Source organism: Oryctolagus cuniculus, chromosome 1, assembly GCF_051225735.1.
Source record: "Oryctolagus cuniculus isolate XC-2025 breed Fujian yellow rabbit chromosome 1, ASM5122573v1, whole genome shotgun sequence".
In the NCBI taxonomy this organism is placed as follows: Eukaryota; Metazoa; Chordata; class Mammalia; order Lagomorpha; family Leporidae; genus Oryctolagus; species Oryctolagus cuniculus.
Window position 1 is genome coordinate 6,775,854 of NC_142867.1, and position 16,484 is coordinate 6,792,337.

At 64.4% G+C, this 16,484-nt stretch overlaps 1 protein-coding gene across 1 annotated transcript; it reads right to left on the reverse strand.

Annotated features, from left to right (window-relative positions):
* Positions 1-589: 589 nt before the first annotated feature.
* SLC22A11 (solute carrier family 22 member 11) lies at positions 590-15,164 on the reverse strand. The gene is made up of 10 exons (XM_051833202.3): positions 14,357-15,164; positions 13,169-13,272; positions 10,997-11,151; positions 10,739-10,907; positions 9,065-9,188; positions 6,911-7,023; positions 5,470-5,684; positions 5,241-5,349; positions 3,768-3,974; positions 590-3,537 (listed from the first exon to the last, which is right to left on the reverse strand). Exons 1-10 carry the CDS (start codon positions 14,747-14,749, stop codon positions 3,474-3,476), a joined length of 1,653 nt encoding a protein of 550 aa, XP_051689162.3. The 5' UTR covers positions 14,750-15,164; the 3' UTR covers positions 590-3,473.
* Positions 15,165-16,484: the final 1,320 nt, after the last annotated feature.

Below are 16,484 nucleotides of genomic sequence, written 5' to 3' on the forward strand. Positions count from 1 at the left end.
GCCGGGGCAGGGCCAGCCCAAAGCCAGAGCCCCGAACTCCATCCAGGTCCTCCACGCAGGTGGCAGGGACCCACCGGCAGAACCCTCACTTCTGTCTCCCGGGGCCTGCGTCAGCAGGGGGCTGGGGTCGGGAGGAGAGCTGGGCGTTGAACCAGGCACCCCAGGGGAAGGGAGAGGGGCTGCTAGCCAGCACTAACCTAGCCACGAGGCCAGGCCCCGCCCCTGCGATTTCTCACTCCTAGGTTTCCCTGAGTGTCCCTGAGCGGGCAGCTTCCTGGGTTTGGGGCGCACGTGTCCCCCACGAGGTCATCCTGGTAACCAGGAGCGGGGGCAGCGTCATCGCCTCCCTCGTCTCCCCGGCCGTGGGCAGACCCCACCCTGCTTTCTGTCCCTACGACCCCTGTGTGGCTCTAGAATTTTCCATAAATTCTGCCCCAAAGCGGGTTCGTGCAGTCACCTGCTGACCCGCGTTGGGGTCGCCCCCAGGCCTGGGTGGCTGCAGACGGAGCTGCCGTGAACATTCGTGCATGGAGCTCTGCTTGGAGTCCGCTCCCGTTTCTTTTCAAGATTTAGTTTATTGATTTGAACGGCAGAGAGAGGCAGAGCGACCGATGTCCTCCATCCACTGGTTCACTCCCCCGATGGCCGCGACAGCCGGGCCTGGTCCAGGCTCAAGCCGGCAGGCGGCGCAGGCGGCGGCTCCACCGGGGTCTCCCGTGTGAGTGGCAGGGGCCCCGCCCTCGAGCCCTCCTCCCAGGAGCATTGTGGGTAGCTGGATGGGAAGGGGAGGCAGAGCCCGGCCCACCCAGGCACCCCAAGCTGCGGCCTGCTCTTCCGTTTTTGTAGCAGCGTCTTTCCGACAGCAAAACTCTCCGGTTTTCGTGAAGTCCCATCGAGCAGGTTTTCTGTCATGCTTCATATTTTTGTGTCCTTTGTAAGAAATCTTTGCCAAACCTGAGGCTCTTAGAATTTTCTTCTAAAAATGTTATCATATCAGCTCTTAGATCTAGGACACAAAGTTAATTTTTGGATTGAAGGGAGTCGGGTTGATCTGGTGTGAGTTGGGTTGATCTAGTGTGCGTTGGGTTGATCTGGTGTGAGTCGGGTTGATCTGGTGTGAGCTGGGTTGATCTGGTTTGAGTTGGATTGATCTGGTGTGCATTGGGTTGATCTGGTGTGAGTTGGGTTGATCTGGTGTGAGTTGGGTTGATTTGGTGTGAGTTGGGTTGATCTGGTGTGCATTGGGTTGATCTGGTGTGCGTTGGGTTGATCTGGTGTGAGTCGGGTTGATCTGGTGTGAGCTGGGTTGATCTGGTGTGAGTTGGATTGATCTGGTGTGCATTGGGTTGATCTGGTGTGAGTTGGGTTGATCTGGTGTGAGTCGGGTTGATCTGGTGTGAGTCAGGTTGATCTGGTGTGAGTCGGGTTGATCTGGCGTGAGCTGGGTTGATTTGGTGTGAGTCAGGTTGATCTGGTGTGAGTTGGCTTGATCTGGTGTGAGTCGGGTTGATCTGGTGTGAGTCGGGTTGATCTGGTGTGCATTGGGTTGATCTGGTGTGAGTTGGGTTGATTTGGTGTGAGTCGGGTTGATCTGGTGTGAGCTGGGTTGATCTGGTATGAGTTGGGTTGATTTGGTGTGAGTTGCTCCTAGGTGTCCCCTCCCCCTCTCCCACGCTGTTGGTAAATGAGATTATATAAAAATGCCCAATTTGGGGGTAGTCATTTGTACACAGACGAGATGTTCAGGCATTGGCCCAGTGTGTTCCAAGTCTGCTAAACCATGTGTAAGATCCCGGAGCGGCCCTGCGTGTTCCTTAGGGGGTTCTACAGACGCTTCTGTCACCTTCATAAACACCCTGCGGTGCCTTCTTGCTCCAGTGAGAACCCGGGATGACTGGAGGTGGAGAGAGTGGACGTCCAGCCTCGCTCCCATCCCCTGGGGGAAGCGTCCAATCTCCCACCACCAAGTAGGGTGACAGGAGACCCTGCCCGGGCCAAGGAAGCTCCCTGTATTCCGACTTTGTCTTTCTCATCTAGTAGGATGAACAGACCTTCGTCCCCTTTCTGTCCTGTTAATAACCGAACTTGGTAACCTTGACTTTCAGATGTCAAACCCCTGGGGACGAAGTCCACCTGTCACAATGCATTGCCCCTTTACTAAGCAGATTGTGGTATTCAGCTAATTAACGTCAGGATTTCTCTATGTTTGTCCATGCTGGTTTTTGTGTTCCTTGCTTTAATTTTTTTCTGGCTCTGGTTTCGGGAGGAGGCTGGCTTTGTGGGATGAGTGAGGGGAGTGGTGCCCCTTTTTCAATGTTCTGGATGGTTTTGCGTAGAATTGTTTTCATTTCCTGCTCAAACATTTGGTGGGATTCACTGGTGCAGCCGTGTGAGCCCAGTTTTCCCTGTGGGGGGTTGGGAGCCATTTGTTCCGTTTCTAGAATCTGTGCAGGCATTTAGGGTCCCACCCACCCTCTTCCATGAGCGTGGCCGTTTGCGTCACCCGGGACATTTGTGTTGGATGTATTGGTAAAATCCCGCTGGCCCTGCCCTCAGCCCCAGCTGCGCGTCTGTGGGGTCTGTAGTGGCGCCTCCTGTCTCCTCCTTGCACTGCTGATGGGTTATCTTCTTTAGAAATCTCCGTCTTCTCCATCAGCTTTAGGTCGTGTTGATTTTCTCGTTTTTCTATTTCTCCCCGGACGCCGGGGACCAGGCACGATGGTGGCAAGGACCGGCCGGGCCCCCGAAGCAAAGAAGGAGGTGGACTGGGGCTCTGAGGTGACACTGAGTGGGTGTGTGCCAGGTGGGAGGGACTCAGAGGGGACCGAGTGTGGTTTCTGTCGTCCCTGCCCTGTTTGCTTCAGTCTGTAGCCGTCTGCAAACCTGTCAATCACGTGCTGCCTCGGGAGCCACCCCGCCCTCCGGATGCCAGGAACTCTGCCTCCCCCCGCCCCCGGGGCCACTCTGTCCCTGGGTGCCAGTGTGGTCCTCCCCGCACAGTGAATACAGGTGACAACTGAACGGCCGACAGCCTCATCTCGCCCCTGTTAGGGGCCAGGAGTGTGGCCACCCACAGCCAGGGCAGGAGGCCCACGGCCCTGGATGGGAGGTGGCAGCCAGGGTGGGAGTCAGCTTTGGGGTGGGCACGACCTGGACGCCTGTACCTGGTGACCCTGGGGCAGGCTCCATTTATTGAACTGTGACCTGTGCAGAGATCGGAGACCCCACAGCCTCTCCCACTTAGAGATGAGGGCTCCATGGGGGTGGGGTGAGCCTGGAGCCCCAGGCTGAGTTGGGGGCACTGGGAAGGGTCATGCGGGGCAGGCGCCTCCCACTGCCCCAGGCTGCTGCCGGACCGGGCAAGGTGGGGGAGAACAGGGCGGCGGGCGAGCAGCAGAGCCACGCCCACCCTGCCGAGTGGGGTCCGGGAGTCGCCGGCCACTTCCACCCAGCTCCTCCAGCAGGCCGCCACCCTACAGCCAGGTGCTTTCCATCACAGCCACCTCGCGCCTGCTGCCCCTGGCCTTGGCCGATCTCCTGGAACATGCAAAGAGACAGCAATGACCTGTGACCGAGCGGCCGCACTCGGGGGCGTGGGGCAGAGCTGGGGTCAGCGGGGAGCCTGGGAGTGGGGCTTCAGTGCCCGCTGCACCCCACCCCACCCCCTCCCCCTCCACTTCCACCCTTTCCTCTTCCCCCCTCCCCCTGCCCCTCCCCTCTCCCTCCACCCTCCACGTCCCCTCCCCCCCGCGGCCTCGGTCACTCACTGGCCCTCCAGGTCCTGGATGGTGTCGGGGAGCGGAAGTCCCTGGGTCTCCGGAAGGAAGAGCAGGACTCCCAGGCTGGAGACGATGGGGACCAGGCCGTAGGAGAGCGGTGGCAGCAGCGGCAGGGCCTGGCGGGCCATCCTGACCAGGGGGCCCAGCATGGCCCCGAGCCGGCTCACCGACTGCTGGAGGCCATCTGCGGTCATCCTGCAAGCAAGGGCGGTGCAGGCCCCGTCACGGCCGCCACTGGGTCGGCACGCGGGGCAGTCGGGCTGCGACTGGGGTGCCCGGGGATGGGGGAGGGAGCTGCCTGTTCAAGGCCTCCCGTAATGCCGCCTCCTCCATGCAGCCTGTTGGGAGCAACCCGGACTGGACTGAGTTACTGGAATTAAGACTTATTCTATGCATCTGCTCTCCCACAATATGGCGCTGGGAGAGGAGGCAACAGCTTCTACCCAGCTGCCTCTCACCAACTTGACAAGCTGCAGGACCTGCTCCTGATTGGAGGAGAGCAGCGTACTCGGCGTGTGGGCAGCCGAGTTAGGATTGGCGGAGGAGGACTATAAAGGAGGAGAGAGACGGCATGCACCAGGAACATCTAGGGGGAACACCTGAGGAACACCTGTGCAGCCCCCGAGAGAGCCGGCCGGCAGTGTGCCGCTCCCCCGCGGAAGTGGGGAATGTGGCAGGGGGAACCGCCCTTCCACGGAGGTGGAAGGGTCGGTAGCCAACCTGGGAAGAACCAGCAGCAAACCCGGGGAGGGCCGAGCAGACGAAAGAACAGCGCAGGGTCCTGTGTCGTTCCCCCACGAAGAGGGGGAGCGACATAATGGTGCCATGACTCGGATATGAAGCCTAGGCATGGTTCTGTGTCGTTCCTCCACGAAGACGGGGAGCGACACAGCCCACCTAGATTTGTCCACATAGCCCTTCAGGGCCTAGGGTCCACTCCTTTCTCTCTGTCATTAGGACACCAGAGTCCAGCAGTCTAGATTTTGATGGGATATAAATGAATCAATACACATTTGCCGGTGCTGTGGCATAGCAGGTAAAGCCGCCACCTGCAGTGCCGGCATCCCATATGGGCGCCGGTTTGAGTCCCGGCTGCTCCACTTCTGATCCAGCTCCCTGCTATGGCCTGGGAGAGCAGTAGAAGATGACCTGAGTCCTTGGGCCCCTGCACCTGCATAGGAGACCTGGAAGAAGCCCTGGCTCCCGGCTTTGGATCGGCCCAGCCCGGCCCTTCGGCTCAGTCAGCGCCTCCCCCGCTCCCCCCCATGGCTAATTGCGGGTGGACATCTCCCCCTCTGCAGCCTTGGGGTGTGCGGAGACGGGCAGCTCCCTGGGCCCGGAGGGGAGGTCCTGGCCACACAGGAGGCGTTCCCGAGGGGGCTCTGGAGGAGTCCCCCTGGCTCCAGACCCCTGGCACCCCGACCCCCCGCAGCCCCGCCCTCCCCGCGCGGCCCCGCCTACCGCAGCGAGGTGGGGAACAGCTCGTTCTTGTACAGGGACAGGCAGGTCAAGTCCGTCGCGAAGCAGCCCTTGCCCAGCACGGCGAGCGCCACGCGCAGCGTCGGCCAGTCTGGGCGGAGGCGGAGGAGGGCGTGAGGGGCTGAGCTGCGGCCTGGCCGGGCCGGGGGCGGCGCCCAGGGCAGGAACCCAGGCCGGCAGGGCCCGGCTGCCCTCCCGGCCCCCGCCTCACCTCGCGGCAGCAGGGCGTTGGCCAGGATGGAGGAGCCGGCCAGGGCATGGGAGGCGGCCAGGGTCAGGCGGCGGCCCAGGAGCCTGAGGAAGAAGGCGGTGGCGGCCCGGCCCAGGAAGTCCACGGCGCCGAAGAGGATCTGCAGGAGGAAGATGTCGCTCCCCAGGCTCTGCAGGTCCAGGACCAGCCCGTAGTAGGAGACGGTCAGGGTGAAGCTGCGGAACAGGGAACAGGGCGGGTGCCAGGCTCCGCCCCCAGGGCAGCCGGGGGCCCCCAACACCTGCCCCAGGCTCCGCCCCCAGGGCAGCCGGGGGGGCCCCCAACACCTGCCCCAGGCTCCGCCCCCAGGGCAGCCGGGCCCCCAACACCTGCCCCAGGCTCCGCCCCCAGGGCAGCCGGGCCCCCAACACCTGCCCCAGGCTCCGCCCCCTCGAGGCCCACCCCAAGGTCCCCAGGGAGCAGGCAGAGCTGGGCTTCGAGTCCCAGCCCTGCCCACAACCGCAGCTCCCTGCGGGGGGCGCCCGGGGAGGCAGCCGGTGAGGGCCCTAGGACTTGGGGTCCTGGCACCGACGCGGGAGACCGGGGTGGTGCTCCCAGCGCCTGGCTTTGAGGCGGCCTGGCCCTGTCTGTGGTAGACATTAAAGAACAAGCCAGCAGGTGGGAGAGCTCTCTCTGTCTCTACTTGTCAGTCTATGTCTGGGGTCCCCACCCTGAAGTTCTGAAGTTCTCACGGGCGATGTGGGGGAACGTCTTGGCTGGCTTCCCGTTGGGTTTTGTTGCCATCCGTGGTTAACCCAGTTGTTTCCATGGAAGGTTCTAGAACGTCCTTTGAGCCCGAGCCAAGCTGTTCCCCACATCGCCCGTCCTGCCCCGGTCCCCAGCCCTGTTCCCCATCCCTGCCCTGTCTCCCCAGTGCTGCCCCTATCCCCAAACTGTCCCCCTGTCCCTCCTCTGTCCCCAGCCCTGTCCCCCAGCCCTACCCCATCCCCAGCCTGCCCCCCAGCCCTGCCCCTGTCCCCAGCCCTGTCCCCCAGCCCTGCCCTGTCTCCCCAGTGCTGCCCCTACCCCAGACTGTCCCCCTGTCCCCAGCCCTGTCCCCCATCCCTGCCCCTTCTCCCCCATCCCTACCCCATCCCCAGCCTGCCCCCCAGCCCTGCCCTGTCTCCCCAGTGCTGCCCCCCATCCCTACCCCATCCCCAGCCTGCCCCCCAGCCCTGCCCCTGTCCCCAGCCCTGCCCTGTCTCCCCAGTGCTGCCCCTACCCCAGACTGTCCCCCTGTCCCCAGCCCTGTCTCCCGTCCCTGCCTCTGTCCCCATCCCCGCCCCCGTTCCCCATCCCCACCCAGCCCCAGCCCTGCCCCCCTCCCCCACCCCACCCACCCCACCCAGCCCCAGCCCTGCCCCCCTCCCCACCCCACCCTCCGCAGTCCCAGCCAGCCTACTTCACCGCCATCAGGGTCCAGGTCCTGCGGCGGAGCTCAGGCACTCGGAACAGGTCCAGCACAGACCTGTGGGCCTTCGCGGAGGCCACCTCCTCCATGTTGGACAGCAGCACCTCCGGGGAGAACAGGGGCACAGGGAGCGGGCAGGTGAATGGCCCGGCTGGGCGGGCGGAGTGGTGGGGGTGCCGGCCAGGCCTCTGGCTGGGGCGGGGGCAGTGCAGAGGCTTCCGCAGGCTGTGTCCCCGGCCCCGGCAGCAAGTCCTCTGCCGACACTTGCTTCCTCCAATGCCCGCCTTTAAGTAAGCGCAGCCTGGTTTTACCCCAGGGCACCGAGCAGTCCCAGGAGGTGAGTGTGCAGTCTGTGCACTGAGTCTGCTTACCTGGGGGAGACACGGTGATGGTGGTGATGGTGGTGATGGTGATGGTGGTGATGGAGGTGATGGTGGTGATAGAGGTGATGGTGGAGGTGATGATGGAGGTGGTGGAGGTGGTGATGATGGAGGTGATGGAGGTGATGATGGAGGTGATGGTGATGGTGGTGATGATGGAGGTGATGATGATGGTGGTGATGGTGATGGTGATGGTGGTGGTGGTGATGGAGGTGATGGTGGTGATGGTGGTGATGGTGGTGGTGGTGGTGATGGAGGTGATGGTGGTGGTGGAGGTGATGGTGGTGGTGGTGGTGGTGATGGTGGTGGTGATGGTGGTGGTGGTGATGGAGGTGATGGTGGTGATGGTGGTGATGGAGATGGTGGCAGTGATAGTGATGGTGATGATGATGGTGTTGGTGGCGGTGGTGGTGATGGTGGTGGTGGTGGTGATGGTGATGATGATGGTGATGATGGTGATGGTGGTGGTGGTGGTGATGGAGGTGATGGTGATGGTGGAGGTGATGGTGGTGGTGGTGGTGGTGATGGTGGTGGTGATGGTGGTGGTGGTGATGGAGGTGATGGTGGTGATGGTGGTGATGGTGGTGGTGGTGGTGATGGTGGTGATGGTGGTGGTGGTGGTGATGGAGGTGATGGTGGTGGTGGAGGTGATGGTGGTGGTGGTGGTGATGGTGGTGATGGTGATGGTGGTGGTGGTGATGGAGGCGATGGTGGTGATGGTGGTGATGGTGGTGGTGGTGGTGATGGAGGTGATGGTGGTGGAGGTGATGGTGGTGGTGGTGATGGTGGTGGTGATGGTGGTGGTGGTGATGGAGGTGATGGTGGTGATGGTGGTGGTGGTGGTGATGGAGGTGATGGTGGTGGTGGAGGTGATAGTGGTGGTGATGGAGGTAATGGAGGTGATGGTGGTGATGGAGATGGTGGCAGTGATAGTGATGGTGATGATGATGGTGTTGGTGGCGGTGGTGGTGATGGTGGTGGTGGTGGTGATGGTGATGATGATGGTGATGATGGTGATGGTGGTGGTGGTGGTGATGGTGATGATGATGGTGATGGTGGTGATGATGGAGGTGGTGGTGGTGATGGAGATGGTGGCAGTGATAGTGATGGTGGTGGTGGTGGTAGAGGTGGAGGTGATGATGGAGGTGATGGTGGTGGTGATGGTGGTGGTGGTGGAGGTGGTGGTGGAGGTGATGGTGATGGAGGTGATGGTGGTGATGGTGATGGTGGTGATGGAGGTGATGATGATGGTGATGGTAGTGTTGGTGGTGATGGTGGAGGTGGTGATGATGGTGATGGTGGTGGTGGTGATGGTGGTGATGGTGGTGATGGAGGTGGTGATGGTGATGGAGGTGGTGATGGTGGTGATGGTGGTGATGGTGGTGGAGGTGGTGATGATGGTGATGGTGGTGATGATGGAGGTGATGGTGGTGGTGGTGGAGGTGATTGTGGTGGTGTTGGAGGTGATGATGGTGGTGGCAGAGGTGGTGGTGGTGGAGGTAGAGATGGAGGTGATGATGGTGGAGGTGGAGGTGATGGTGGAGGTGATGATGGTGGTGATGGTGGTGATGGTGGAGGTGGTGGTGGTGGTGGAGGTGGAGGTGGTGGAGGTGGTGGTGGTGGTGGTTATGGTGGAGGTGATGGTGGTGGTGAAGGTGGTGACAGGGCTGGCCGTGGGGTCGCTGGCCGTGGTCACCCTGACAGTACCTCTGGGGCTGGCCTTCCTGGGTCAAGTCACTCCGAGGCACAGACAGCAGTGTCTCACCTCCATGGTCAGTGTCTTTCTGGCTTCCTTGTGCCCATTGATTCTGGCCACCTTGGTGAGCTCGCGCAGTGCTAGGTCTGGTTTGCCCATAATGATCAGCCACCGGGCAGACTCGGGCAGCCACCTGGGAAGGAGCGGGGGCTGGGCTGGGTCTGTGCCATCGTGATGCACATGGGCACTCCCCCCAGTCCGTGGGGGGAGGCGGTGGGCAGGGGACCCTCCACGTGCGCCGTCCCTCTGTGCGGCTCGAGCCAGGCTGGCAGACTCGCAATCCAGCCAACTTCTTCCGATGCCCCCCTCTGGGCCCTCGGGCTGTCGGGCACCTGCCTGCAGGGCACGGGCTGCCTGGCCGTGGGTGTCCCAAGAGCCGCCCGCTACTCCAGTGGGGCTGGGGTCATTCTGTGACAGAAAGGCCACACGGTTCTGAGTTTGGGGTTTTTTTGTTAACCCCACGTAAGACATCACAGCTGAGCCGGGGCAACCTCGGGCAGGTGTGTTGGCCTCTCTGAGCCCGATCATGGTGACTGGGGTGGCCCAGGAAGGGTCACCCCGGGACGGCCTTCCTCCATGCTGGTTATGTGCTGTGACCTCCTCGTGGTCAGGGGCTTCTCGTTTGGGGGCTGTCGGGTCTCCCGGCCTAGGGCAGAGGCCCAGGACACAGCAGAAGACGTGTGTGTGCTGTTGATTCTCCACGCTCCTGCCTGGAGCTGTCCCAGCCCAGGTCCGCTGGGCTCCGGCTCAGGACACAAGAGAACTTAGGGGGCCACGGGTCTGTGCTACTCCTCGGCCCGCTCTCCCCGGTCCCCACTCAAGGAGGCGTCTCCAGACCTCGGGGGTTTGCAGCACCCACGGAGAGAGAGCTGCTGACGCTTTCACACCCAAGCTCGGCGCTCATGCACGCCGACTCGCGGGGCTGTGCAGCAGGGCAACGGGTCGGGGGGCCGATGGGGTGTGCAGGAGGGTCCAGGGCCACAGCCTCAGCCCAGGGGCCGGGGAAGCAGCTGCCGCTCGACTGGAGCCCCTGGATCTTCCAGTTTTTTAAGAGAAGATAAAATATTGCTTTTCTTCATTCTCGCTTGTTTTCAGACACTGTCTGACTTTCCAGTGTTGGCGTCTAGTTACATATTTGCTTTAAAATCACCATTCCAGGGGCCGGTGCTGTGGTGTAGCGGGTAAAGCCACCGCCCGCAGTGCCGGCATCCCATATGGTGCCTGTTTGAATCTTGGCTGCTCCACTTCGCATCCAGCTCCCTGCTAATGTGCCCGGGAAAGCAGTGGGGGATGGCCCAAGTGCTTGGGCCCCTGCACCTGCATGGGAGACCCGGATGAAGCTCCTGGCTCCTGGCTTTGGATGGGCACAGCTGTGGCCATTGCAGCCGTTTGGGGAGTGAACCAGAGGATGGAAGCCCTCTCTCTCTCTCTCTCTCTCTCTCTCTCTCTCTCAACTCTATCTTTCAAATTAAAAAAATTAAAAAAAAATAATCACGTGCTGTAGGGCTGGCCAGTGACTGCCGGTCGGGCTGGCTGGGAGCTGCGGGGCTCGGCTAACAGGCTCGCTCTGTGTCTCTGTGCCCTGCCTGCACCTCGGGTCCCTGGGGCCAGCCAGGGCGATGGGTGAGGGGACGGCCTCCCACCCTAGCCGTCCCACGGGAAGACGCCCCGGGTAGCACAGACCAGGACGTCAGGGCGGCAGCAAACAGCGGCACGGACAGGGCCAGCTGGAGGGCGCGCCAGTCCCGCAGGGCGAGGGCCAGGCCGCCCAGGGCCATCTGGCCGGTGCTGAAGGTGCATCCCAGGATCGTCATGGTGACGGCCCGCCTGCGGGTTGTGGTCCACTCCACGGCTGCAAGGCAGGGCAGAGGCCAAGTGAGGCCCCACCCCTGCCGTCACCCCCACCCCACCCCAGGCAGGACAGGCCCACCCGGCACTCACGCAGTGTCATCAAGGCCAGGATGAGGCCGGCCAGCCCGAAAGCGCTCAGAAACCGGAGGGCGCAGTAGACCGGGAAGTTCGGGGCGAAGATGGTGGCTGTGCCGCTCGCAGCCACCTGCAGGCAGCCCCAGGTGAGCATGGACTTCCGCCCCAACCTGCGGGGGTGGGGGCACGGAGAGGCCTGGAGAGGGGCCCCCGCAGGCAGCTCCTCCTGCTGCTGGCCTGGCTCTCCCGGGGCAGTGCAGCCTGGTGGTCACAAACACGGACCACGGAGCGAGCGCCCGGCACAGCGGTGAACACCCCAGCGTCCCGTATCCGAGGACCTGGGTTCCAGCGCCCGCTGCCCGCTCACGTACAGCCGGGACGGCAGCCAGGACGGCTCAGAACTCGGGTCCCCGCCACCCACGCCGGAGACTGGACTCCTCGTTCCGGGCTCGTGGGTTTGGCCTGGCCCAGTCCCAGCTGTTGTGGGCGTCTGAGGAGTGAAGCAGCCAACGGCTGTCTGGCTGGCTGTCTGTATGTCTCTCTCTCTTACTCTCGCTCTCTTTCTCTGCCTGTCAGAAAACAGCACCCATACGGCTTTGGTGTCCCCCTTCTGCCCTCCATGGGTGGCCCTGGACACGCAATGGGGGTTTTCTGTTGACTCCTGGGCTATGGCCACCAAGGCACGGAGCCAGCGATGGTAGCGGAGGGGCCAAGTGCACACGACCTCTGGCAAGACCACTCCTCACCTGTGCACGCGGCCGAGGGCCCACGGGAGCCACGCGGCCCCTCAGCCTGGTGCCTTTGCGCCCTGTGCCTCTGCAGCCACCAGGCCGCTTGCCCGAAGTGTTTACTGCTGAAGTGTGTCTCGGTCCGAGGAGAGACCTGGCAGCCCCGGCCTTGCCTGTCTGTCCAGCGCGCAGGAGCAGGGCCCCCGACCCCCGCGGGAGGGTCTCAGCCCTGACTCCTGCCATGTGTCCGACTGCACGGGCAGCCCCAGGACTGCGGGCTGTCGGCCCCTGACTGCGAGCTGGACCCCTGCCCTAGGCTCAGGCTGCCACGGTGACAGCAGCCACTGTCCCCTCCCCACTCCCTGTGTGTGCGTCTGGTGGAACTCGCCCACGCCGCCAGCTCAGAGGCGTCCAGCCCCGGCCATCTGCCCCTGTTCCTCCCGGTGGCCAGCGCCACTTCCTGAGGTGGCCTCCTGCACGGATCACTGGCCAGTGCGATCCGGGCTCCCCCTGGCTCTGAGGACTGAGGGCACAGGCACGGGGCTCCTGGCCTCCCCCTGCCCCCTGCCCACCCATCCCTGCTGGGGACAGGGCGTGCCTGGCCCATGTGAGCGTCCAGGGAGGCCTCAGGCCTGGGGGATTGAGGAGGGGGAGAGGCCAGCAGGAGCCAGGGCAGCTCACAGGAGGGCGAGCGGGGAGGGGCCAGGCGAGAGGCAGGTGCATGAGGCAGGTGCACTAGGGAGGCAGTCGGGACCTGGGGGACCCGGAACAGCTGTGCGCTGGGTGGGCATGGGGAAACCGAGGGGCAGGAGGGGGAGGGCGTGCTGCAGGGGGCAGGGCTGTCCCTCAGTGGCCGCCAGGGGTTGGGCCCCACACGTGGGGCCTGCCTCAGCTCCCCAAACCCAGCACACAGACGCTGCGTCCCCTGGGTGGGGTGGGGGGCGGGCGAGGGCAGGAGACGAGGCTGAGCATGAGCGTGAGCGAGGCAGGGGCTGGGGGCTTTGGAGGCCTGACGCGGCTTCACCTGGCCCCCCGTGCCCCCGCCCCGCCTCAGACCCTGGCCTTTGCTTCCGTCCAGGCCCCTGGGATCCGCGAGATTCCACCCACTCGGCCTCTCTTCTCCCTCTCTGCCAAGTCTCAGCCACCCCTCAGGTCTCCACTTAGACGCCGCTTCCTCCGGGAAGCCCTCCCAGGTGCCGGGATGGGTCCCGCCTGGGGTTGAGAGACAGGGGCCTGGGGCTGCCAGGGGGCAGGCTGTGCCATGCCTGGTATACAGTAGGAGCTCAGCCAGGCTCAGCAACAGCTGAAGTGTTATTCTCGTTGTGCAAGCTGACATGGCACCGAGGTTTGGATGCCAGGGAGCACGTGGGCACCCCGTTAGGGAGCAGGATGTGCACGGAGCGGCCTTCCCGTCCCCCTGCCCCCACGGCTGCACTTGCTTCCGGAGAGCGACACTCACCGGGAGGAGAGGAGGCCGAAGGCGGCGGCTCCCACCAGGATGCCCGCCATGAAGATGGACTGGCCCAGGGGCTTCAGGCCCTCAGAGTCGCACACCAGGTCCCACTGGAAGAGGGAGAGACCCGGGACGCGGGAGCTGGGGGCTGAGGCCCCTGGGGGGGGGGCTCCTGCCGCCGTGGCCGTGGCCCCCTGAGTCCCGGAGCCAGGCCACTGTCTGCTGGCGGCGGGACCTTGCACCCGCTCGGAGCCCTGCTGTACTCCGCGGGGCCCGGCCGCGGTCAGGGGCAGGAGGGACCCCAGGGAGCAGGCAAATGATGCTGGCCGGGGCGGGCAGCAGTGGCCGCAGGGGTCAGCCCCCAGGCCTGAATGAGAGCCACCAGGCCACCAGCCGGGACGCCTCCCGGCTCCCTCTGCTCCTGGGAGAAACCCCACCCCCACCCCACCTGCCCGAGTCCCTGCGTCCCGCCTCACTGTCCCGCCTCACTGGGCTCCTGTCCCTTCAGACCCAGGGACCTTTGTCCCCCGCCAGGCTCCCCTGGTGCCCACAGGACCGTGTCCATCTCCCCCACCCCCCACCCCTCGGCTGGAAGGAGCCTCCTGTCCCTCGGTGCTGGAGCTGTGTGTCCCTGGGCAAGTCACCGAGCCTCTCTGTGCTCACAGCTGTGTCTCATGGCTCAGACGGCAGCAGTGACCGGACCCCCGCCACGCCCACCCCCACAGGAGCAGCATCGGGACAGCAGGGTGGGGTGGGCTGTGACCCAGCCCGGCCCAGAGTCCGGGGCGGTCCGTGCAGACGTGTTGGGCGACAGGGGATTGTTTGCTTGGCCACATGTCAGTTAGGCCCTAGCCCTGACCCTCAGCTGCACCGTCCAGTCCGGCCGTGTCCTCTCCCCGGCTCCTCGCCGCCCTCCTGCCCCAGGTGAGGTCTGCCCGGCCAGAACCTTGCTGAGTCGGTTTGCCCGAACCCTCCCCAACCCCGGGCCGCCCACAGACCCATGCCGCCCGCCCGCCAACCCCTGGGTCAGGATTGGTCCTCCTGCCCCCTCCCCCCACTGCCAGCCCTGTCCCCGCAGCCCCTGTCCCTGGTGTCCTGCCTGCCACAGCCATCGGGGGACAGTCCCCCCTCGCTGTGGGGGGAGCCGCTGGGGTCCCCCTCCTGTCATGGGGCGGCCATCTGGGGAGGCCTCACCTCGGCCACGATGGTGGCGGCGAAGGTGCTGCGGTCATAGACCCAGCCGTCCACGCACGGCTCCGTGGCCGCCTCGCTCCAGTTGGCGGCCGTGGCGTTGGGGTCCAGGAGCTGCCACTGAGGCTGGCGGAAGCGGCGGCACTGGTGCGGCTGCCGGTCGGGGCCCGGCGGGATGGCCACAGCCAGGAGGGCCTCGGGGGTGAGGTTTGCGGGGACGTGGGAGCGGTTGTCCAGCGCTTGGGCCCAGCAGCGGTGGCCGGGGACGGCGGCCGAGAAGTTCTCCAGAAGCATGTGTGGGGGCACCAGGAGGGCGGGGAGGGCGAGGGTGAGGACCTGCAGGGCCTGGAAGAGCCCCAGGCCGCCGGCCCGCTCCAAGAGTTCCTCAAACGCCATGTTCAGAGGCGCCCAGGAGTCCGCGTGCGGCCACCGCACCGGTGCCAAACCCCAGATCCAAGGCCACCGGGACCCCAGGAGGCGCGGGGCAGCGCCTGCTACGTGGACGCCTCAGCGCTCTGCAGAGGGGGCACTGGGGGACAGGGGCTGTCCCGGGACCCGAGCGGCCGGCGGGGGGTGCTGCCACCCACCAGGACGGCTCAGCCACCCTCTGGGTCTCCCCCAGGCCGGGAGCAACCAGTCCCTCGGATTTTTAGGAAAAATGAGACAGTGTTGCGATGGCACTGAGTGACAGCTGTGGGAGGCACATCGACCAAGCCGGCCCCTCCCCCGGCTGGTTAAAGGCTAACCTCGGCGTGGGCTCCGGAGACAAAGCAGCTCAAGGTCTAGGTCACTTCCTGGGTGCTCTGAAATCCTTCTCCCCACCCAAGCGTGAAGCCCCCTCCTCATTCATTCTGCTGAAGCCAGAGGTGTGGTCTTCCTGGGGGGGGGGGCCACGTGCCTCTATGGGCACCTCCCACCAGGCAGCGCACGGAGTCTGGCTCCAGACGCCCGGATGTGGGAGCGCCTGTCCCACGGCCTCAGCGTTCCCCTGGGGTGGGAGCCAGGGCCCCACAGCCCATCACCTCTTAGAAGCCCCTGGTGGGCTGGAGCAGGCAGGGCGGGGGGTGAGCAGGGCTGCGGCCTCCGACCCAGCGTCTCAGGCAGTGACGGTGACCGGGTCAGCCAGGTCCCAGGGCTCCCCTACCTTGGCGACAGCTGACAGCCAGGGCTGGCGGTGAGCCCTGAGTACTCCCTCCCTCCCTGCTCTGGCCCAGGAGAGCAATGGTGCTAACCCCCCCACCAAACAAGGAAACCGTGGGCTCCGAGAGGGCGGGCAGCCGGCCCCGGGTCACCCAGAGTTCTCATCCCAGCCACAGTGGTCAGGGCTGGGCCAGGCAGAAGCCAGGAGCCAGGAGCTTCTTCCGGGTCTCCCACGTGGGTGCAGGGGCCCAAGCACTTGGGCCATCTTCCACTGCTGCATTAGCAAGGAGCTGGGTTGGAAGTGGAGCAGCCGGGACTAGCACTGGAGGCCGGCGCCCTACAGGATGTGGGCTTTGCAGGCAGCAGCTTACCGCAGCGCCCGCCCCCAAGCCAACTCTCAACACACAAAGAATTGCACTCCACCACGGGTTGTGCGAGCAAGCAGTGTGCTCAGAGGGGGCGCTGGGCCCAGCGGGGACCCTGGGCAGCGGCCCCTCCCTGGCGCCAGGCCTCTGGTCTGTGGAAGGAGGCGCCGCCCCCTTGGTTTTGTAGTGGAAACCAGAGACGCACAGGTTAAATGCTGGTTCCCTGGCCCCTGCCGGGGCCTGGGCTGGACCCGGGGACTGGCATCTTAAAATGAGCCTCCCGGTGATCTCGCTGCCCTGGGACCCAGCCCCTCAGAGGCTAGAGAGGGCGGCTGAATTCCCACCATCAGGAGGGAGCCCCTCCCCCCTTCCATATGCTGTGGGGAGGCTGGACTTCCTCCCTGCCCTTTGCCGGCCACGGACACCCCGGGCCTTGCTCACAGCAGAAGGTCAAACCTCCTGGATTTGCCAGAAGGCTCCCGGAATCTCCAACTGACTTTCCACGTCCAGGCCAAAGCCATTTTCATTTGTATTTTCTGTTTTTTGGGGGGACTGCTGGGGGCAGGGCTTGGTGCATCTGCTCTGCCACCTGGTGGTCACACCTGGGACTGCAGCATCTCCAGAAC